We start from the raw sequence: 22,195 nt of genomic DNA on the forward strand, positions 1-22,195 counted from the left end.
CGGCTGGCTAACAGTGTTTAGCTGAAGGGGAACCAAAGGGCGGGGGCCCTGTCTCCATGACGATGCCCCGTAAAATAGTTGTTTGTCTCTATTTTAATGCTCTTGATATTGCTAATTTTATATAGAGTTGACACTGCCTTTTTAAGGCCATATCGTTAGTTAAAGCCGCTTTAAACAACAAATTAATATATCACTTTTTATAACTGAAAGGGCTCACTGGGTAGCACCTCACTCAGCAGTTCTCTTGTTTTTGGAACGCCAGCTCTAATGATCCACAAATCAAGACAACAACGGAGCTCCCTTTGGGGGCCACAAACAGACCTATAAAAAACTGTATGTTAATGTTTGTCTCTGTCTGCTTAATGTGTAAATATCTTAGTATTGTTTTTGCAGGTTATTTCTATATTATATCTATATATGAATATAGATGGATAGATACAGATGATCTATCTATAGATCTCTTTATCCCTATAGATGTCCATTAACGGTTTAAGTCAATTTTGATGACATTAGTCATAATGGTATGACATCCTCAGTTCTTGACATCACTACTGGGTTGAAATTCTTCACAACAAAATTCCAAAAGGGGGAGTTAATTTGTTTTGTGTCTTCAAACTGCTGAATAAGCATTAATAACCAAACCGTGTAATTTGTAAGTATTTTGTAGGATGAAAGAATAATATGTAACCAAGTCAGGTCCAGGTCCAAAATGAGCTGATTCTAGATCTCGTGGTACAAACCCCATGTATATCATTCTCAGATCACAGGAATGTAAAACCTTTTTCCAAGTTTAGAGCAGGCATATTTGACTAGAAAATGATTCAATATTTGTTAATCTGTTCAAAAAGTCACTATTTCATCTGTTGACTGTTTTTAATTAAACTATTCATGCTTTACATCCTGGAACACATTCATCTGAATAGACGCTGCACCACAGAGAGAGGAGTAGATCCCAAACGATCCTTAGGAAAATCGCACACAAATTCAGATTTACATAACGTCCATGAGTTTTGGTGGGTGGTTGCACAATAGGCTCATTAAGAGTAATCCCCCTGATTTGTATGTCCCCCACTAATTTTGTTTCGGCAGGACTTCATTTCTTCTTGCCCCGGTTAGTTAAGGCAACCTTTTTTTCTATTGTATTATCTCTCTGTCTCATCATAATTTTATACTATAATGACTTTTCCAGCATCAGTAAAAAACTGAGCAAAATAGATAAAATGCATATCAGAATATAGAATTTGGAACGGCAAGTTTTTCAGATCCAGCCGTTTAATTATAAAATATAGATAATTGTCATTGAGTATGAACGTTAATGCTAATGTTCTACTGTGTGTTCTTCTAGGTGTTGGCTCTGTTTGAGGAGGGCGAGGAGACAGCCACCGCCTTTGTTGAGCCATTTGTCATTCTTCTTATCCTCCTCGCCAACGCGGTTATCGGGGTCTGGCAGGTGAGATGCACTCTTCGTCCCACGTCTCTGTGCAAAGTGCTGACGCACACGAGGGACGCTTATTTCTTTCCACAAGGCGTACACACGGTCCAAACTTTTTCTCCTGGCCACCAGCGGTTGTGGGATTCACCTTTTGGGGTCTCGCTCCCCGTGTGCGCTGTGTAAAACTGCCCCCACGCGCTGACATTCATACATCCAAACGACAGGCTGTCGTGTCCTTGAGTCAAAACGTAAACGAACCATGGCGCTCAGGGGGGAAAACCTCTCCCACGTCATCCGTGGATAACTAAGTGTCTATTGTTGAAGTGTTTGCCTTGCTTGACTTTTCATAATTGCTCCGAATCTGCTTAGACAATCGCACATTGCAATTGTCAATTTACCAAGAGAGTTCCGAATTGTCCTCGGCCTGACTCTCACTTGGTCACATCTCCCCGCGCAGGAGCGTAATGCCGAGAATGCCATTGAGGCTCTGAAAGAATACGAACCCGAGATGGGGAAGGTGTTCCGCATAAACCGCAAGGCTGTCCAGAGGATCAAAGCCAAAGACATCGTCCCAGGAGACATCGTAGAAGTGGCAGGTAAGCTCATTTACGCTTTGTTTACCGCTGTTGCAATCTCAATGTGGTCACAGAGCGCACACACACACGCACGGGGCCTTTGCACGCGCTCATTCGTCTGGAGATTTGGAATAACTGGAACTGCATTGCATGGGGTCTTTCTCTGGATGTCCAGGTGCCAGCACTGGAATCCAGTTGTGTTTGTTTGTGTGTCTGTGAGGTTCTATGTAAGTGGCTGTGGTCACCACTTGTATTAATGGCCCAGTTGAATTTTCCACTGCCTCCCCCGTTCACACACACCATGTGTGGGCAGCCTTGTCTAAAAATAATCTTGTTTTCACTCTGGTGTGTGTGTGTGTGCGTGCGTGCGCGCCGCATTTGACATGCCAGCTTGTGCTCACGCAGCACCGAAGGAGAACACTTGGGCATCAACATGGCCACTTTTATTTTTATTTTCTGAGGAGCGAGAGAGAGAGAGCGAGAGCCTAATCCTCGGCCTTGAATGGTTGCAGACGGCTCGGGGGACATTTGAGAGAGATGCCAGTGCTCATTCATAATCACGCCACAGAGAGGCAAGGGAACAGATTATAGATGCTGCTGTGTTGCAGCCACTGAGGGCTCCTCACACAGGCCCTCTTTACGTTTTCCAAATGTTTTCCCTGACTTTTCGGGGTCAAGCTGACAACAATTTAGAGAAAACTACACTTTGTGCATGCATGTAACAGGTTGCACTTCCCTGTAATTTTCCTCCATCAATCAGCCCGACGCTAGACAAGCCCGCACAAGACCCAGGACATTCCCCATCCAGACCCGCATAACCACTACCACGTCACCTACAACGCCAACAGTGTCACCATGGCAACGTGGGGCTCATCTGTGCTGCGCTCAAGTTCACCACGGGTCGAGGTCTGCGCCTGTGATGGCGGCGTGAAGCAGAGAACAGACGGGACTCCAAATGTACCATCTGCCCTGATGGTTTTGTTCCACTTGTTCAGTTGTCCCATTGGCAGCTGGTGAATTGGTCAAATCAATATAGAAATGCTATTGTTAACTCTTTATTCAATGTACACATCTGTGTGACTCCGTAAGGGGGGGCGGGGGGGATATTTCCTGTTCTGTAGTCGAGACTCATTTCAGCTCATTCCATGCGCAGAAAGCCTTTTATAGTCAAAGTTTACTTTAAGAGGAGATATGATATAAAGGTGCAACCCGCAGCATTTTTGTAAATGACTCATGGGTAAAATATTAAGCTTTTTGTCCGTTCTGTCTGACGGAATGTTGTTGCTTGGCAGTTTTAAACATCAGTAGAAGGCTTCTAAAAACCTTGTCAGACCGTCAAGCACACCCTCCTGGCCTGAAACATTCACGCATACGCGGCTCATAGAACAGATTCACATTTTCCTCACAAGCCAGGTGTTCCAGTGCCTCAGATTATCCAGAGGTTTTTCTATGGGAACTAGGGGGGTAACGTAAACCTTGCATACAGCTGTTGGAAAAGGATTCTGTTAAACATAAGGGCCTTTTGAGGGGAGAAAACAGCACACACATATATAAATATGTATATTTATATATATATCCTGCCTTTTTGGACTATACCCGCCACGCTTACAACACAGTTGTGATTCGCACCTCTCCTAAGACTTTCCTGGGTCGGGTTAGGGAGTGACTACAGCGGTCAGGAACTCTTGCACGGTTTGCACAGGACCTAAAGACATGGAAACGTGCACCGAGCCGTTCCCACTAACGACTCACTGTTGGCCCGCATGTGAACAAAGACCTCTGCCTGCCAGGGCGTTATGCAAGAGATTTAGTTTGCTGTCCCCGTTTTACCAAATGAAAGGAGAACTCCTTCAAGGCAAACCGGCTGAACTCTTTGTTTTGTTTTGATTACATTTGCATGTGCTAGGTTCCTAGTTTACTCGTACTGAGGCAGATTCTATTTACTAAAATGTTTGCTTTCTGATACTGAAAAATATAAAAGTCTGACAAATTACAGATTTTTCTGCTATTAAAACGCCTTATTAACCGAAGACCACATGGAGAGTGGGAGGCCCGTGGCAGGAAGTGGGTCGGATTGCAGGGGGGCTGTGGGGAGGCGCCTCACCTCACCTTGCCATTGGGCCAGTACTGCCACAGTCGCCAAAGAAGAGCCCGTAGCCGCTGGCCATCCCTCACACAAAGCCACCCACACCCCGGGTCTCGGAACATGGAACATCTGTCAAGAGGACATGCCGGAAGTCTGAGAGAAGTGGACAGAGATCAGGGAACAAACAACAATAACAACAACAGAAACTCACCCGTGTGAGATCACTTTGCAAGTTGTCCCTGTGAAGTGGGCTGCTACGGGATAATTATGTGAGAGCGAGGAGGGAATTCTACACAATGTGATGCCACATTCATGCTGTAAAGCCACAGTAGATTTGTCTGTGGTGCTGGAAAGAAACAAGTGAAGAAAATCACACCTGCTTAGCGTGTTCGGAGCAATTTCCCACTCGTCTGCTCTGAAGTCATTGTCCATGACTACATCAAACCATCATCTCTTCACAAGCTCGCTCTTTCCTGCCTAATGATATCGTTTCCATGAAATGTTCATTGTCGGGCTGCCACAAATGGGAAGCCGCATTTTTGTATTGGGGCAATGGAAACCTCTAATGACCTGGCTGTGAAATACCAGTGGAATGTGCAGGTTCAATGAGTGAACAAGATGAAATGTGTTTTTGTTGATTTAATGCAGGCTTCAAAAGTAGATTTATGTCTGATAAATGGAACACGGTGGATTATCACAACAAAGAGAGGACCGAGTGGAGGGGAAAGGGTTCACACTGCTAAGTAACTCCATCAAGGATGTGCTGAGCCGTTGTTTACCTGCAGCTTGAGCTCAAAGCAGCTACTGTTTCTTTGCTCAAGGATTTCTTGTTTGAACACAGACATTCACGATGGTGTAAACAGGGCCTCGCCTGCTGCTACACTGACAAACACAGGTGGACCTTTTTGGCAAACCTTAGCAGAAGTACATCTTCTCCTTCTACTACAGGGGCTAGGATAGTCTTCTGATCAGTGTAGCTCAAGGCTCCATGGATGAGGTTGGCACGTCCACCACTTTTGGTCCCAACATGACATTTTTAATTTACGTTGATGATCCCCTGACCTTTCCTGTAATCCCACAAACAGATTGACATTTGATGTTCACAGTGAAATATCTTGACAACTATTGGTTGGTTGCTGCAGGATTTGTTACAGATATTCAGTCACTATTTGAATTAATAGATCATTTTATTTTAGTCTCACTTATAGTGACTCAGTTATTACTCAGTGCAAATATCTTGGCTGCTGGAATCGATGGATTCGTAAAACCTTTTAGCATTTAGCTCAATGCAGGGCTGCCTCCAGAAGCTTAATGCTTGTTCATTTTTTAACTTAAAGGGTCAGTGTGTAGTATTTAGGAACGTCTAGCAGTGAGGTTGCAGATTGCAACCAACTCGAGCGCCTCTGTGCTAGGCGTATACAACAAAATGTTCTGAATCTGTGTAGAGAAAAAATAAGTCATTCTCCTTCTCATTTGCAGGTAATTATAGAAGAAAACCCATCTTTCAATTTGATAATCCATCTCTTAAAAGATCCGTCATTGTCTCATTGACTTGAAACGCATAACACCAGCCAAGCTCACTGTGATCTATAAAGAAATATCTTTTTGAAAAATAATGACTGAGTAACTTAATACGTTCTGTGATGAACTTACCTTGCCTTTGTCCGAAACCCACCCCCTGCTGCTCAAAGCTAAGATTTTGGCAATTGAGGGACTTGAACACAGACTGGCCGCTTGTGGCTCTATCCAATGTGATGTGTGTTGTGATCACTGGCTCTTTTTCTCTTACCAGTTGGGGACAAGGTGCCTGCCGACATCAGAGTGACCTCCATCAAGTCCACCACCCTGCGAGTGGACCAGTCAATCCTGACAGGTATTTTCCATCCCTCTCGTCAGACGTTAAACAAACCAGCATCCAAACGTTTACATAATGCAGAAAGACTGATCTTCCGTCGCACCTTTTTTTTATTGCGTGACCTTGGAAGATTAAAGGTTATAAACATTGTTTAACTTGGCCCTTTAGGCCGTGAGCGTAACGGTGTCATTTTTTGAAACCAGCTGATTGTCATCCTCTCCCTGGTTGTATGTGTGGACCTCTGGCACTTACAGGTCTAATCCTGTGCAATCTTTCCTTTTAGGGGAGTCTGTGTCCGTGATCAAACACACCGACCCGGTTCCTGACCCCAGGGCTGTAAACCAAGACAAAAAGAACATGCTGTTTTCTGTAAGCACATACCTCTGCAGCTTGGCGAGTCATGTTTATCTTCATCCTTTTAAATCAGAGTTTGATTGTTGTTATTATTGAAACCACTAAATAACCTTAACATTTGGTCACATGGCGTTTTACTAATATTTCTCAGAAGGGTCACATCCCTTCTCTCTTGATCTAAAAGCAACTTAATGTACGTGTGTTGTTTCATTATCATATAAATTGAATTTCTGCTCGCATTTTGCAGTACTCGTTTCGCCCTTTTTCTTCAGGGCACAAACATTGCAGCGGGCCGCGCCATTGGTGTGGTCGTCGCTACCGGCGTTTCCACAGAGATCGGTAAGATCCGTAATCAGATGGCAGCCACGGAGCAAGAGAAGACGCCTCTGCAGCAGAAGCTGGACGAGTTTGGGCAGCAGCTGTCAAAGGTCATCTCCCTGATCTGCGTGGCCGTGTGGGTCATCAACATCGGCCACTTTGGGGACCCCGTGCACGGCGGCTCCTGGGTCCGAGGCGCCATCTATTACTTCAAGATTGCCGTGGCCCTGGCTGTGGCCGCCATCCCAGAGGGCCTGCCCGCGGTCATCACCACCTGCCTGGCGCTCGGCACGCGCCGCATGGCCAAGAAGAACGCCATCATCCGCAGCCTGCCCTCGGTGGAGACGCTGGGCTGCACCTCGGTCATCTGCTCCGACAAGACGGGCACCCTCACCACCAACCAGATGTCCGTCTGCAGAGTAAGCGGCAACGTTTTTTTTTTAGTGTTAAACTCACACAGGGATTCATATCCTGAACTGTCCTGCAGGCTTTCGGTGTAGCAATAGTGAAAACGTAATTATATCAGACTTACAAGCGCTGAAAGATCGTGTCCACAACTTCTCATGGGTCCGTAGCACGTAGCCGCACCCTTTCCTTTGTCTGTTGTGTGTTTACCTGCAAGCCGTCTCTGCTCCAAGCGTGGACCAAATGCCAGCGCTGCTGTTTGCTTTGGCTCCTGTTCAGGGCTTTAGCCACACACACACACACACACACACACACACACACACACCCGTAATCCCTGTTAACACCTCTTGTTCTTACATTCTCAATTTCACCTCAAGTAATGACCTCAGAGGTTCTGATTTCCAAAATGCGTAGTGGCCCATAAAACCAGTGTCGCCGGACTGTGTGGTCCTTTAATGATTTCCACTAGAAATCCATGTTGTTTAATTTATTTATTAAATGCAGTCTCAAATATTTTGATGCAGCAGAGCTTTTAAAAAACACAAAAATTATTTTGCTGTAATACACACTAACCTGAGGCCCTAACGACTCAAGTTTAATTCGAATTCTGTCCAGCAGTGTGATGTCAGATCCGGTCTGTAGGTCCAATGAAGGCACATGTGAAAAATACTACTAGAAAATGGTTATTGCTCAAGCGTGTTCTTTAAAGCCATTTAGTGCTAATTCAAAGTCTCTAGTGTATGCAGTGGCAGACTGTATTCAGCGCTTTTGCTGTTATCTGGACTTGACTTCCTCTCAAAACAAGGAGGAACAATATTTGACTTTATTTGACTGTCTGTCTGTGCGTATCCATTTTATTTTCTGACTGTCTCAAAATGGAGTTGCCATCAGAGGACCGTGCACTTCCTGTACGGCTGACACTCTTGCGACATAAACGCCCCTCCCCTCCCTTCGCTCCCCGAGATGACGTGGACTGCCTGCACAATTAATGCGTAGCGGCAGGGAGTTCCCTCCAGCGGCAGGGACGCGGAGCAGTGATCTCATCACAAACCCAAACTCTCCCAGACAGAAAAAGAGCGAGGCAGGCTGGGGCTGGTTAATATTGACACACTGCTTCCACCTGTACTTCCTGCTCTCTGGTAGAAGATAAGGGGCATACACACATATTCTACTCCCATTAAGACAGATCAAATATTCACTTTGCAGTTGTTTTTGGTTCCTCAGTCATAATTGTAGTTGCATAACTCCCCCCCCCCCCCACCCTGTGTGTGCCTTCATTTTTTATGGGGTTTCTGTCGAGGTTGAAAATGCCCACATGCATGTTTACCCAGGCTCATCCATCTGTGCTTATTGGTGGCCTGGTCTGCAGCCAAAGGCCCTGATGGCAGCATGTGTCTCCCGTGCCTCATGGGTATCCCCATATCTGCAGGATTCCCAGGGATTCCCCCTTTGTATTCTGGCTGCCCTCTCACACACACAAACACACATACACTCGACACAAGCTCAAAGGAAGTGGCTAGTAGAAGAATGAAACTTGACTGAGTCACATGACTCACACTGTGCCGTGTTTCCTTGGGGACCACCGTGGAGGAGGAGGAGGAGGAGGAGGAGGAGGAGGAGGAGGAGGAGGAGGAGGAGGAGGAGGAGGAGGAGGAGGAGGAGGAGGAGGAGGAGGAGGAGGAGGAGGAGGAGGAGGAGGAGGAGGAGGAGGAGGAGGAGGAGGAGGAGGAGGAGGAGGAGGAGGAGGAGGAGGAGGAGGAGGAGGAGGAGGAGGAGGAGGAGGAGGAGGAGGAGGAGGAGGAGGAGGAGGAGGAGGAGGAGGAGGAGGAGGAGGAGGAGGAGGAGGAGGAGGAGGAGGAGGAGGAGGAGGAGGAGGAGGAGGAGGAGGAGGAGGAGGAGGAGGAGGAGGAGGAGGAGGAGGAGGAGGAGGAGGAGGAGGAGGAGGAGGAGGAGGAGGAGGAGGAGGAGGAGGAGGAGGAGGAGGAGGAGGAGGAGGAGGAGGAGGAGGAGGAGGAGGAGGAGGAGGAGGAGGAGGAGGAGGAGGAGGAGGAGGAGGAGGAGGAGGGTGTGTTATTGTTCTGGCACTAAAATAAGTAAAGAATGGCATCCGGTCTGTACGATATGTCACTCACTGCAGTCCTGGGTTTGTTTGTAACCAGGGAGAACTTAAGGAACAGCTCTGTTCCACCTGGCCACAGATACCCCAGCAATAAAATATACCCAATACAAATGACTGTGTATTCTCCCTGGCTCCTTTTGTTCCACCATATCCGAAACCTCTGTCCTCACCCTGGTTTCAAAGGCTGCATTATAGTAAAGTGATGTCATTTTTCTAAACTTAACAGACTCCTGCAGCTATTTGTGTTTACCCACAGAAATTCCAGTGTTTCCCCCACCATTAAATAGTCTCCTCGGTCCACCTTACCTTGTGCATACTTGGACAATTGGAATCATGTGGCTGAATGGCAGACGTCACCTCTTACAATGACTACTGCAGTGTATATACAACAGACTTTACTGGCAATCCTTTTGTTTTTAATAAGCTTCAACTTCAAATGTCCCTCTCAAGAGGGACATTGTTTACTGCAGTAAAAGATGAAAAGGGTTCACACTGATGTCAAAATTTAAAAATGTCAAATTGCATGTTTTCACAAGTTCTAATGTCACAGAGGCTTTAATAAGGATTCAGTATGACAGCTATGTATAATTGACTTTCATCTGATTTAGACTAGACTAAATCAGTGGACCAAATGCAGTAATCTTGTTGCTACAGAGTGTTATGGAATAATTGCGCCAAAAATGGCTTTAACTTTTAGAACTTTTAACCCTTTTAGGCTGACGTGTTAGAGGGACGACAGCTAGCTCTCATCTAAAGTCTGCCATCGATTTTGTGTTCCTTTTTAAATTGGTGGAGGCCGGAAAGTCAGCCACGCCATGTGCTCATGCTTGGATGGGTTTTTTTTGTGGTTTTTTTGTCTCTCATTCTTACAAACCCCAACCTCAAAATTCCCTCCTTTTTATGGATATATGTACATATCTCCAGTGCATCATCCTTACACAGGGAAGTTACGGGAAAAATAGCCAACAAAGCAAAACCTAAAATGAAAAGTTTTTAATAAAGGAAAGGGTGTTGTGCTAAAGAGGATCCACTGGTTTGTGCAATCCACAGGCCACAGGGTAGTTGGACTACCACATAGTGACTGTCTCTTGCTTCCCCAAACGAATCTAGAACAATGGCTGTGAAAGGCCTATGTCCACGCCCCTCGACATGTGACTCCTCCTGGTGCGTTCAAGTTGACTAGTTCTTTAATATATGGTATGGTGCAAGGAGATGTCACACTGGATAGTGCGTTCTTTGTAACTTTGATTTAGCTCTTCATTGGTATTGTTCTATTGATTACTATTTCCAAATGACAGCGGTATTACACTATTCTCATTTCTTTGATTACATAGTTTCAGAATCATAGTATACTGGTGTACACTGCATGCATTTTATTAATAGGGCTTATTTATGAACCAGGTCGTCAATTTGTCGATCATTTTCCACAAAGGTAATCAATTTGATTGCTCAAGCTTTACCAAACTGTGCACTGCAATTCCTCGGTGACGTACTGTAAGAGCTAATGTGTTATATTAACTTTTTGAGCAAGCAACGACATTCCCACACCTCAGACCCGCAGGTGCAAATCATTTGATGATTCAACCCTCGACCTTTAACTTTTAAAAGAACAAATATCACCTATTTATTCCACGAATTAAAATTCATAAGCAATAATGCGCCTACTTGTTTTTTCTCAGTGTCACTGGTCCTGTGCAGCTTATTTTCCCTAGCATTAGGTAGCATCTTAATTCTGCATAGTGGAAGAGATTTTAGTGAAGAGTCCGTTGTTTTTCTCAGCTAGTGAGCGACGAGCTTTAATAGTTATTCCACTGGCAAGTTTTAATCAGATTGTAGACCATAAAGGAATAGTTTCCGTTGCAATAACATTTTACTGTCATCATTTTGAATAGGTCTCTGACTATAAGAGTCCCTGCACGGCACGTTGGACTAATACACTAACTATACTGACTCTATTTGCATTTCCTCCTCTTCAGATGTTTGTTGCTGACAAGGTGGAAGATTCAAGTTGCAGTCTCCACGAGTTCTCCATAACTGGTTCAACATATGCCCCCGAGGGACAAATGTAGGTGTCAACGTTTAGTGCTTGCATTATTTTCTGTCCATCGCACGCCTTCGTCTTGTGAAAAATGTCCCTCTCAAACTTCACCAGAACCGTTTACCGATAAACTGTAAGAGCCCCCCACACCCCCTTTCCTCCAATCCTGCCTCTGATAAAAGGAGACTGTATATGAATGTGGCCTAAATGGATCCCTGTTTCAGGATTCTTCACGCAAAATATTTCTACCCGTGCTTTGTGTTGCTATGGCGACATCTGCAAATACCCAGGGATTATTGTTGTTTTGTGGAATATGTATGTGTTATTTACACGTTGTGGTGATTTGAATCTCTGCCATATCAGCATGCATTGTTCTACTTTCCTAAATGTGTGTCAAAGGAAGGATCATAGGTAGGTAGGCAGTCATTAGGCATGACTGATTCTGCTCTTCACTTTGTTTGCATGTTGTTTATTTAGCTGTTCGGTGGGTACAGTGTTCTGACTCCGCATGAACCTGTTGATTTCATAACAGCAGAGTGTGGGTAATTGTGTGGGAGCTTCGCTAGCAACGGTTGCAGTCTCTGCCGAACAGAGATCCACGGTCGTCATGTAACATGCACTGCTTGTCAGAAACACACAAGCTACAAAAACTGTTTAAGTCAACTATCGAATGCAAAAAAAGGTTTCCCTCCCTTATAAATATTGATTAGGTTATTGTGGCCGAGGTTTAGCAAGATGTGAATTTCTTTTTGCCTTTGGGTTTTACTCTGACTGACGTGTTTGCGTGTCCTTCTAGACTGAAAGGAGACAAGCCCGTCCAGTGCGGAGACTTTGATGGACTCTTGGAGTTGGCGACTGTGTGTGCGATGTGCAATGACTCTTCACTGGACTACAATGAGGTCATTAAGACACACACACACACACACACACACACACACACACACACACACACACACACACACACACACACACACACACACACACTAAAGACTAACTCTGAAAACCAAGTTTTACCACTAAACAGGCCTTTGTAGGAGTGAGGAGTTACAAAAATGTTCCCTCTTTCAAAAAATGTCCTGACTATGTAGCAAAAGAATGGACATACATGATTGTTTAGGCACAATGAGTTTCTTCCACTGTTCAAACCCTTCTATGATACAACGTTGTGTTTCATTCCAAATACCATCATCCGTTTACAGTATCAGTGAACACACATTTCCAAGACCAATGGAATATATTCGCATTACAAAAGGCATTCTTCTCTTCATTCCTTCAGCTGAGCTAATTTTACTCAGAAGTAGGGTCTGTTTCTGTGGTTCGGATTGCTTTTCTCAGCTATTTGTCGTCGCCATGGTACCATGGTGCTGAGAAGCAGGGCCAGCGGTGAGGCACTTTTCGACTCTCATTTTTACGTTTTTGAAATGAAGAACCCGCAGAGTAGCACTTCAAAGTGTGTTGAACCAAGAGAGAGAACGGGGAGCTAGGTGTTTTATTTCCAAGTCACACCGACAAAGGATGTGCTGTATGCCATTACTGGTCCACTTTGCATATTGGAAGTTTGAAGAGGAGAAGCTGCGGTGACCTGAATATTTGCTCTCAGCACATTTGTGGTTGTGTTTCTTCAGGAAGGTTCTTCATATTCAACAATGGAGGCTGTTTGTCCTCGAGATCTAACATTTGTCCTCATAAAGGCGTCTGACACCTCTGAAAATACTTCAATAGCATGTGTTGATGCATTTCTGTTCTCTCGTAGACCAAAGGCGTTTATGAAAAGGTGGGTGAAGCCACAGAGACGGCTCTCACCACCTTGGTGGAGAAGATGAACGTCTTCAAGACCGACCTGTCCAGGATCAGCAAGGTGGAACGTGCCGGTGCCTGTAACTCGGTAAGTTTTGTGTGGAGACATTTGTGTGACGTGATGTTGGTCAGTGGTTAAAAAGGACCTCCAGGGGAAACCCCACTGGGAGACCACGCACCCTGTACTGAGGCCAAGTCCTCAGCACAGGCCCGGGTTAGAAACCGACCCACTGCTATCCAATAAACTCCATACAGCAAGCTGCCTGGTTGTGGGAATGAAGACATGAAGAATGGCTATATAAATTGGTTCCAGATTAGTTAAGATTAGTTTTGTCAAGTGACTTTCAATGAGTTGACTATCTTAGGATTTTAGGGTCTTGACTCAAGGGGTGATTCATCAAGCCCGAGGTTGTTGATGGACAGAGGGTGAAACCTGTGTGTTAACTTAAGAGTCAAAAGACAGCATGCCTTCCTGTGCATTACTTTGAGTGTAGGCACATTTTGAGTTGTGATGTCAACCTTTTCAGCCCAGACTGTGAACTAGAGGGACACCTACTGGTGGACCACTACACTGAATGTAGATGATGCTGAATGGGATGATAGGGATGTTTATAGGCTGAGTTCCCTCTGGCTAGCATTTTGCCATTGTTTTCTACACGCTTGCTGTTGCTAGCCACCCTGAACATTATCAGCATGTTCTGTCGTGGGACAGAGACCTCTGAGGCAGGCGGCCAGACACCCAGACAAGGTGGTTGAGTGCTCGGTCTAAAGTGTGATCCTTCAGCTGTCAGTAGCTGAGCCCAAACCTCTCCATCAGCCACTGGCTGCCCGCCTGACAGCTGCCCGCGAATACAGCCGCTTGGCTCAAGCATCGCCTCTTACATTTTCTTCTTCCCCTCCTCGGTACTACTCCATTTTCAAAATCATGTTTTTTTTTTTTTCTTTTCATCTTTCAGGTGATCAAGCAGTTGATGAAGAAGGAGTTCACCCTGGAGTTCTCTCGGGACCGCAAATCCATGTCCGTCTACTGCACCCCCGTCACGCCGGGCTCCCAGAGCAAGATGTTCATCAAGGCAAGAATGAGTGACGCAATCGAGCGCGCAGACACACACCTACGGGGACGTCCTTGTAACCGCTCCCATTGGCCCGGCGTCGCCGCTTGACTCGTTCTTCTCCTTTGTCAATGTGGTTCCTCGTCACAGGGCGCTCCGGAGAGTGTGATTGAGCGCTGTCAGTACCTGCGGGTGGGAACGGAGAAGGTGACGCTGACCCCGGCCCTGCGCGACCAGCTGCTGTCCAAAATCCGGGACTGGGGCACGGGCAGAGACACCCTGCGTTGCCTGGCGCTGGCCACTCACGACGTCCCGCCTCGCAGGGAGCAAATGGACTTGGAGAATTCCAACAAGTTTGTTGAGTATGAGGTAAAGCAGATGTTTTGTCTCGGGCATCATATTTGTTTCAATAAATAATGATTCGCATTGTTGGCAGAGATTTTGTATGAGGTTTCCTTGTGCAACAGAACTGATAGGTTTCAGTGTTAATTGGCAAGCTTTGGATTTTCTTTAAACCCTTAGACATTGTCTATGGTAAATGTCATGCTGCTCCTTTAAAGTCCTCTCTGCTCACGTCTTTACACACGGTTCTTTTTCTCTGAAATTTTCTGCAGAAACACAATTTGAATAAATTAATTCCATTCCCTTTAGAGAATTCTGTTTTCCCAAATGTGCAACCTAATTCCCTTCTCTCATTATTCTTTCGATTTTCCATCAGTTGGGTCTCACGTTTGTTGGCTGCGTGGGAATGCTGGACCCGCCCAGGAAGGAAGTGATCGGCTCGATAAAACTATGCAAAGAGGCGGGCATACGTGTCATCATGATCACGGGGGACAACAAGGGCACGGCCGTGGCCATCTGCAGACGAATTGGCATCTTCGGCGAGGACGAGGAGGTGACGGGGAAGGCCTACACGGGCCGCGAGTTCGACGACCTCCCGCTGGAGGCCCAAAGAGAAGCCGTCAAGAGGGCGCGATGCTTCGCCCGCGTCGAACCGGCCCACAAGTCCAAGATCGTCGGATTCCTGCAGGCGTTCGATGAGATTACGGCAATGGTGAGGAGCGGGGACGTTGCACAACTCTCTACACTGGCGCACACCCCCTTCGACCTTTTCTCTGCTTCCTGCAAATCCAAACATTGTACATTTTCCTTGTCAAGTGTTTCTGAATGCCTGCGCCAAAGGGAAGCGGGGGGGGGGATGTAATTGTAATTTCTTTAACTGTGTGTTATGTGAGTGACTTGTAAAAGTGCATGAGAGGAAGCCGTCGCTGCGTGACATATTTTTAGATCTCTGCTAAGCTGCTCTCGCAGACACTGCCATCAAAGCTGCCATCGCTCCGCTGCTTCCTGTCTGACGCCTGTCTCTGACGAGGTGTTGAGGGAGGGAGGGAGACTGCGATATCACCGTTTGCCCATCAGAGTATCCGGAGCGGCTTCAGGCCCCCACATCAGAGATTAATCCACTCCGATGTTGCTTTCCATCTGTCTGGATCTGAAACTATAATAGCACTTTGCATAGTGAGAGCGTGGTTTGTTTTCAATAATTGTCGGTATGTTCCTACAATCTCTGTTTAAAGAATGAATTCCCCATAATCTGTGATGTGGGCTCAATATCAAGCTAAAGCAATTGAATTGTCTTGAACCTTAAAGCTTTTTGCTCGCTGAAAATATTCTCTATTTGACATTAGTTCTTTATGCTGCAGTAGTATTCATAAAATTGGCCTCTGTTTACTCTGAGGTGGTCGTGGAGTGAGAAAAAATGCTCTTCAAATGATTGGGCCTAATGTTTGAGTCTTGTATGCGTATAGATTTCACGTTCGGCAGCTGTTGAAGTAACCAGGAATTTCGATACAATCCACTGAATCGAGTGTCCCGATGCGTCGACTACAGAGGAAGTCTTTTTTGAACTTGCAGACGGGAGACGGTGTGAATGACGCTCCAGCCCTGAAGAAAGCGGAGATCGGCATCGCCATGGGCTCCGGCACAGCAGTGGCCAAGTCGGCGTCCGAGATGGTGCTGTCAGACGATAACTTCTCCACCATAGTGGCAGCTGTGGAGGAGGGCAGAGCCATCTACAACAACATGAAGCAGTTCATCAGATACCTCATCTCCTCTAACGTGGGCGAAGTAGTCTGGTGAGGAACATACAACACACACACACACACACTCTGGGACGATAGTAGTCGCCTTCAGTGAGCTGATGGTTGTGTTTCTTCCGCTGTGTGTCTCCAGCATCTTTCTGACCGCCATCCTCGGTCTGCCCGAGGCTTTGATTCCAGTCCAGCTGCTGTGGGTGAACCTGGTGACCGATGGCCTGCCTGCCACCGCCCTGGGCTTTAATCCCCCGGATCTGGACATCATGGACAAACCCCCCCGCAACCCCAAGGAGCCTCTCATCTCTGGCTGGCTCTTCTTCAGATATCTGGCCATTGGAGGTAGGGTTGGCCCAGTGTTTGATCAAGTCACAGTAAAGAACGGATTTGCAGTTTACAATTATTGACGGGTTAACAAAATGCTGGAAATGTGTGATGCACGGAAATGTTCATATTTAGAATAAAATAGGTGACTTATTTTAAATCTGCACCTGGCACTCTTTCTCATATCTCATATCGCTGATGCACTGTCCGTGTGTCCGGAGAAACACTTGGAAATGCTTCAGTGTAATAATGTTTAGTAAAGAGTTCTGTTTCCCATTTCTAAGCTAAAGACAAGTTTCCAGGTGCTAATTCTAGTTTTTGTTTGTCTTGTAGGATATGTGGGTCTTGGAACTGTGGGTGCTGCCACCTGGTGGTATCTGTGTGATGAAGAAGGTCCTCAAGTGTCTTTCTATCAGCTGGTGAGTTACAAACCATTTCTCTCTCTCTGTGTGTGTCTTTCTTAGTTTGCTGCAGCACACACCCCAAAATGTTGTTTTGCTTTTGTGTTATATTTTGGTATGCACCCCCCCCCCACCCTCCTTTAAGCTTTGTGAGATGTCTGGATATGTCTGTGGTGTACTGAAATGGAAAGGGAAGTAAGACCCATGTGGCCTGATTGCCCTCTGTGGGGGGGCCGAGGCTGTGCAGCTGTTCCCACATCAGATCTGAGCTCCCTCAAACCAGGTCGCGTGGGACCCCGTTGACTTCCTGCTGGGATTTCCTGTGCACGGACCTTCAATCTTCTTCATCTCTCTCCACAGAGACACTTCATGCAGTGTACCGAGGACAACCCCATGTTCCAGGGTGTTGACTGCGAGGTGTTTGAGTCCCGCTACCCCACAACCATGGCCTTGTCTGTGCTGGTCACGATTGAGATGTTCAACTCTCTCAACAGGTCAGTCGTCCTCTGCCGCGAGCCCCTCAATGTCAGATATTTATTAAAAATAACAGTTCAACAGACGGCACTCTCTATTGGATGGGACCAGCTGGCCGGTGGAGGGATAACAGCATGGTTTCCATCCTTCACAAACTCTTTTAACTGCTGAATCACTTAGTGTCGCCGTTTTTTTAATGCATGTGTATCGGCCATACGTTGTGAGAAGTGGAACAACGCCTATTTAGGGAGGCAGAAAATAGAATAGAAGTGGTATGAAGGGAAACCTCTGAGTGTTTCTGCCAGGAGTGTGTCACTGGCTCCCTATAGAAACAAACGTCTCATTTAGGAAAGAATCTGAGAGGGGGAAAGGTCAGAATGAAGAGCTGTTCGACTGGTAAAAATGTAACCAACGCAGTCCGTGTACACATGCTAACCTGGTTACCGTCCACATTTTAGAAGGCAAACGTGTTATTACGATGCATTTAGTGACAAAAGGAAGGTCACTAATCATAGTGTGATTGAAACCTTGTGAACTCGCCAGAGTCCTTCTTAATAGATCTTTGCAACATGATGAGACAACTTTCAGGATACGAAAAGCCAATTACTCAACTTTTTTTTAAAATGTACATCTTCTTCTCCGCCAGTTTGTCTGAGAACCAGTCTCTGGTCAGGATGCCTCCTTGGGTCAACATTTGGTTGCTGGGAGCCATCATTCTCTCCCTCTCCCTCCACTTCTTAATCCTCTACGTCGAGCCTCTGCCGGTAAGTGTTCATCCACGTGACCCCCGGTAGACTCTTCTTCTTGACAATTTTGTGTTTCTTTATGGTAAATATAAAATGAGCAGAGAGTAGTGTTTCCCTGACGACTAAACGCACTGCAACTCGAGAGCGAGAGAGAGACATACATTCAGATAAACTGAAAACACTACTAAATGCAGAATCACTGCAGGTTGGGCAACAGAATTTTCCAAGGGACAGCAATTGGGGCTGACTGGGCCGCCCCCTTTTTTAGTGTCCCGTGGAAACTTCTTTCGGTTTTACAGCAATTTTCCTTCTAAATGCAGCACTTGTATGTTTTTGTAACGAAACACTCGACTAAATGAATGACCCTGTGTATATCAATTATTCCCCGCCTGTTGCCTTGAACAATACTGTTTTCTAGAATCCAAAACACTCTCCCCCATGAAATGAAATGATACAACAGGGCCACTAGACAAAAGGCTTTATAGCATTTCATTGTTCTGCATCAGATGAGAGAGTTTCTGACTTTTCCTCCGTGCTTCAGTTGATCTTCCAGGTGACCCCGCTGTGCTGGTCCCAGTGGATTGTGGTCCTCAAAATTTCCATCCCAGTCATCCTCCTGGATGAGGCACTGAAATATATCTCCAGGAACCATCTAGAAGGTATGGGAAGCTTTGTTGGTCCACCCACAGTGTGTGTGGAGTCTGAGATGTAAAGTCAGTGAATGTGATTTTGTTTTTCAATTCCCGACAGGTGATGAGGAGAAGAAATATCGGAGGAGGTGGCAGCAGCAGGACTAAGACCTCTCCCTCAAACACACTTGCATACTTAGACCCACGCCTCCCCTCTTCCCTGTAGGAGTTAGAAACTTTCCTCTCCCTCTCCTCTCCCTTCTCAATCGCAACTCATGCATGACCAAAAAAAAAACACCACTAGCAATGAGCAGGGTTTTCCAGCGAGCATGGCTTTGTACGAGTGTGTGAGTAAATGAGCTGTGTGTGTGTGTGTGTGTGTGTGTGAACAGGTAGATGCAGGCTTTTGGTTGTACTTGCGAGAAACAACGGCAGAAAAGAAGGAAGAAAAAAATAAGAAAAAAAATGCAGAATGCAGAATGCTCTTGCTTTTATCTTTTATTTTTTGGGGGGCTGTACAGGGAGGACGGCGGAACAGGGGTTGACAATACTGGGCGTTAGGGGAGAGGAGGGAAGCTACAAATTGGCAACGAGACCAAAAGATCGATTTTAGAGGGCGCGACTTGGAGAAGAGGCCGGCGTCCACACCTACAGAGGAAGAGCCCGTGGCGGGAATGTGGACGTCCACACACACCGGTTTACGTGAAGGCTTCAGCCTCGCTCCACCTTGTCGGCACACCGAAACGGTAACAAGGGCCAGTGGGTCCCTCGGCTTCACTCTCCCCCCCCCGTTTCTTTTCCAGCTGTATCTGAAAGAGGCATCTGTAGGTGAAAATAAAAAAATAGAACTAATAAATAAATCAAGATCTCAAACCGCAACCAAACCAGCATTTCAGTAGAGAAGACGTCTGCCAGTCCACCCAGCTGGTCCTGCTAAGCCTCACTCTTTCTGCTGTGTAGAGTCCTAGCTGTCGAACATCTAAAATAAAGGCACACCGGAGCTTCACATTTTGTACATAACCGTATCGAAGCGTAGTGTTGTCGAGCAGCCCTTTCAAGTGAATCAGTTATTCCGTGGCGTGCACCAGCGCTGCCCTGTGTGTTAGGGTGTGTGTGCGCGTGCATATATATATATATATATATATATATATATATAGCCTTAGTTTAAATTAATCTGACAGTTGACCAATGGCACAGATGATGTTGCTAAAGTTGTGGCGTGTCAACTGCTCGACTGTGTGATTCCAACTTCATCACTGACACGTTGAGCACATTGAACATCCATGCCTGACGAGATGACGCCCTCTGCACCTCCACGTTAAACGTGCGGTCGACATGAATGTGTCCAACTCTCACGCCTATGTGAGACCCTGAGTTCTCTGAATGTGCCCCGTGCTCTGATGCCCGGTTAATAGGAATCTCCTCCTTTTTTTTCTCGTTGTGTTTGGTGCGCCGCTTCCACTGCTGCTCCTGCTCTCTCATTGCTTCAGCAACTCACTTTGATATTGTTTCATAACGACTAAGTAGTAATGTATTTGACTGAATGAATGCTCGCGGTTTGGATTGTGTCTAGAAGTCTTAAATATGGGTTCATGTGTTGGGCCCTGGGGCTCTGCGGACTGGATTTAGTGGCGTCTTTGTCGGACAGACAAACGCTGTATACACATTTGGGTATAGGGATAGGGACACTATCTAGATCAGAAGACGTGTGTTTCAACGAGCGATTGAAAATTGATCTCCTCTTACCATGTTGCATGCAGGCTAGTTCCAATGAGTGTGCAGCTATGTTCAGTCGGACGGTGTGTGGGATAAAAAGCGTTTTAAAATGAAAGTAAGAAACAAGTTCTAGTAGAAGATTAAGATACAAATATAAACTTGGAATTAAACATGATCTTACTCCTTTTAATTAGAAGTTAAACAAGCCAGCTGTTAGAAGTGTCCTTTAGTGAAGATTAAAAGGTGGAATGTTCCTTGTTTTATTCCACAGGTCGGATTTTGTTGTGTAATTAACAGCTTAATTCGGACTCCAATTGGCATAAAACAGCCGTTGCATTACATTTTTGTTCCACCGCCATGTGAATGTGGCCCGTCTGTCCAGACCAGCAGACCACTTGTTCTTTTCCCGGGTCTCCATGGCTCCCTAACATGTTGACACTCTGGCCACCAGGCACTATAGGTCTGTATAGCCTTGTTATTTACTACTGAATCCTCAACTCTGTACAGAAGATGAGAATATGATCGCATGGCACCTTGTTACTGTAATAATAACCTATACAGTATATAATATTTAACTTTTTGATAACTTTCATCAATGACACCTACTTAGCAACAAAACACAGACCTGCGAGAATTTTTTTTGTTTTTCTTTGAGCACATGGCATCTTAGGATTTTCTTTTTTTTGTGAATGTTTTATAGACTAGAGAGTGTTTTCTTAAATTGTTTTCCCCCCATTTGGTTTTGACAGCTGCTTGGGTTATGTGTCTTTAATTGTAGGGGTGAGGGGGGGGGGGGGAAGAATATGACGTTATCGCGTTTAAGGTAGACAAGAGTCACGCTTGTTTTATTATTGACGATGACGCTGATCTTTTCAGTGATGGTTATCGGGTGCGACGAGATCCGAGAATTTGTGAATAAACTGTCTGGTTTACACTGAGCGATTAAGCCGTGATTATGAAGTTTTATGACTGTACATTGAAGAGCCCGGTGTGTGTGTGCATGCTCTGGAGACCCCTACAATCTGTTTGTGTCAGAGAGCTCCTCTAGAATGGCATTCAAAGTCCTCTTCCATCTGTTGCAGAATAACCACCTGTACTCACAGTGAAGGAGTGATCAGTCTCGTAAGAATTACATCTTTTTCCGTCTGTGGACAAGTAAACGATCTCGAAAGCCTGATTTCACCTCTGAGAAATATTAAATGATTCTGTTTTTCCTTGTTAATATTGATGGACACATAATTTTATAAATGACAAAGACGTGGAAATAAAGATTTATCTTGTTATTTATTCAGAGGTTGATTTTTTTTTTTTTTTCATTTACTGTGTTAAATCTGAGAATATGAAACCGTTGTCTTTGCAACATCTTGGTACCAAAGAAACAATCCCCAAAATAGTTTTTTGAACTTGAGCCCAAGGGTTTTGAGAAAATCTAGTATGGAAATCCAAGCAGGTTGCTTTTGCAGAAGGGAAGCACATGCTTGCAATTTCAAAATATGTTGCGTTCTCTTCACAACTATCCATCACCAGAGTGTAGATCCAAACGATCTGTTCGGCTGCTGGATCAGAAAGCCGACTGATGACTTAAGGTCAATCCCAGACAGTTTACCGGGATCGTCTTCAGGCGTTCTTCAGTCCTCACAAAGAAGATCAAGTCAAAAATAATGTATTACTTGGATAGTAGTTTGAATGACTAAAGAGCAAACTAGCATTGAAATTGTAAACTGGTCATGCAATATTCCAAAAAAAGGTTTGTACTGTCCCAATTAAGATACCACACAGCT

At 45.5% G+C, this 22,195-nt stretch overlaps 1 protein-coding gene across 1 annotated transcript in view; it reads left to right on the plus strand.

Annotated features, from left to right (window-relative positions):
• The window catches only part of atp2a3 (ATPase sarcoplasmic/endoplasmic reticulum Ca2+ transporting 3), a 32,634-nt gene extending 10,933 nt beyond the window's left edge, over positions 1-21,701 (plus strand). The window contains exons 4-21 of the mRNA XM_037466980.2: positions 1,346-1,450; positions 1,890-2,028; positions 5,886-5,966; positions 6,232-6,317; positions 6,575-7,039; positions 11,121-11,209; positions 11,979-12,081; positions 12,936-13,067; positions 13,936-14,052; positions 14,182-14,400; positions 14,750-15,085; positions 15,946-16,166; positions 16,264-16,466; positions 16,782-16,867; positions 17,210-17,343; positions 17,970-18,087; positions 18,611-18,728; positions 18,820-21,701. Of these exons, the coding sequence (XP_037322877.1) occupies positions 1,346-1,450; positions 1,890-2,028; positions 5,886-5,966; positions 6,232-6,317; positions 6,575-7,039; positions 11,121-11,209; positions 11,979-12,081; positions 12,936-13,067; positions 13,936-14,052; positions 14,182-14,400; positions 14,750-15,085; positions 15,946-16,166; positions 16,264-16,466; positions 16,782-16,867; positions 17,210-17,343; positions 17,970-18,087; positions 18,611-18,728; positions 18,820-18,866 (2,799 nt within the window). The 3' untranslated portion in view covers positions 18,867-21,701. The remainder of the gene's footprint in view (positions 1-1,345; positions 1,451-1,889; positions 2,029-5,885; positions 5,967-6,231; positions 6,318-6,574; positions 7,040-11,120; positions 11,210-11,978; positions 12,082-12,935; positions 13,068-13,935; positions 14,053-14,181; positions 14,401-14,749; positions 15,086-15,945; positions 16,167-16,263; positions 16,467-16,781; positions 16,868-17,209; positions 17,344-17,969; positions 18,088-18,610; positions 18,729-18,819) is intronic.
• The last annotated feature ends 494 nt before the right edge of the window (positions 21,702-22,195 follow it).

Source organism: Pungitius pungitius, chromosome 16 (genome assembly GCF_949316345.1).
Source record: "Pungitius pungitius chromosome 16, fPunPun2.1, whole genome shotgun sequence".
In the NCBI taxonomy this organism is placed as follows: domain Eukaryota; kingdom Metazoa; phylum Chordata; class Actinopteri; order Perciformes; family Gasterosteidae; genus Pungitius; species Pungitius pungitius.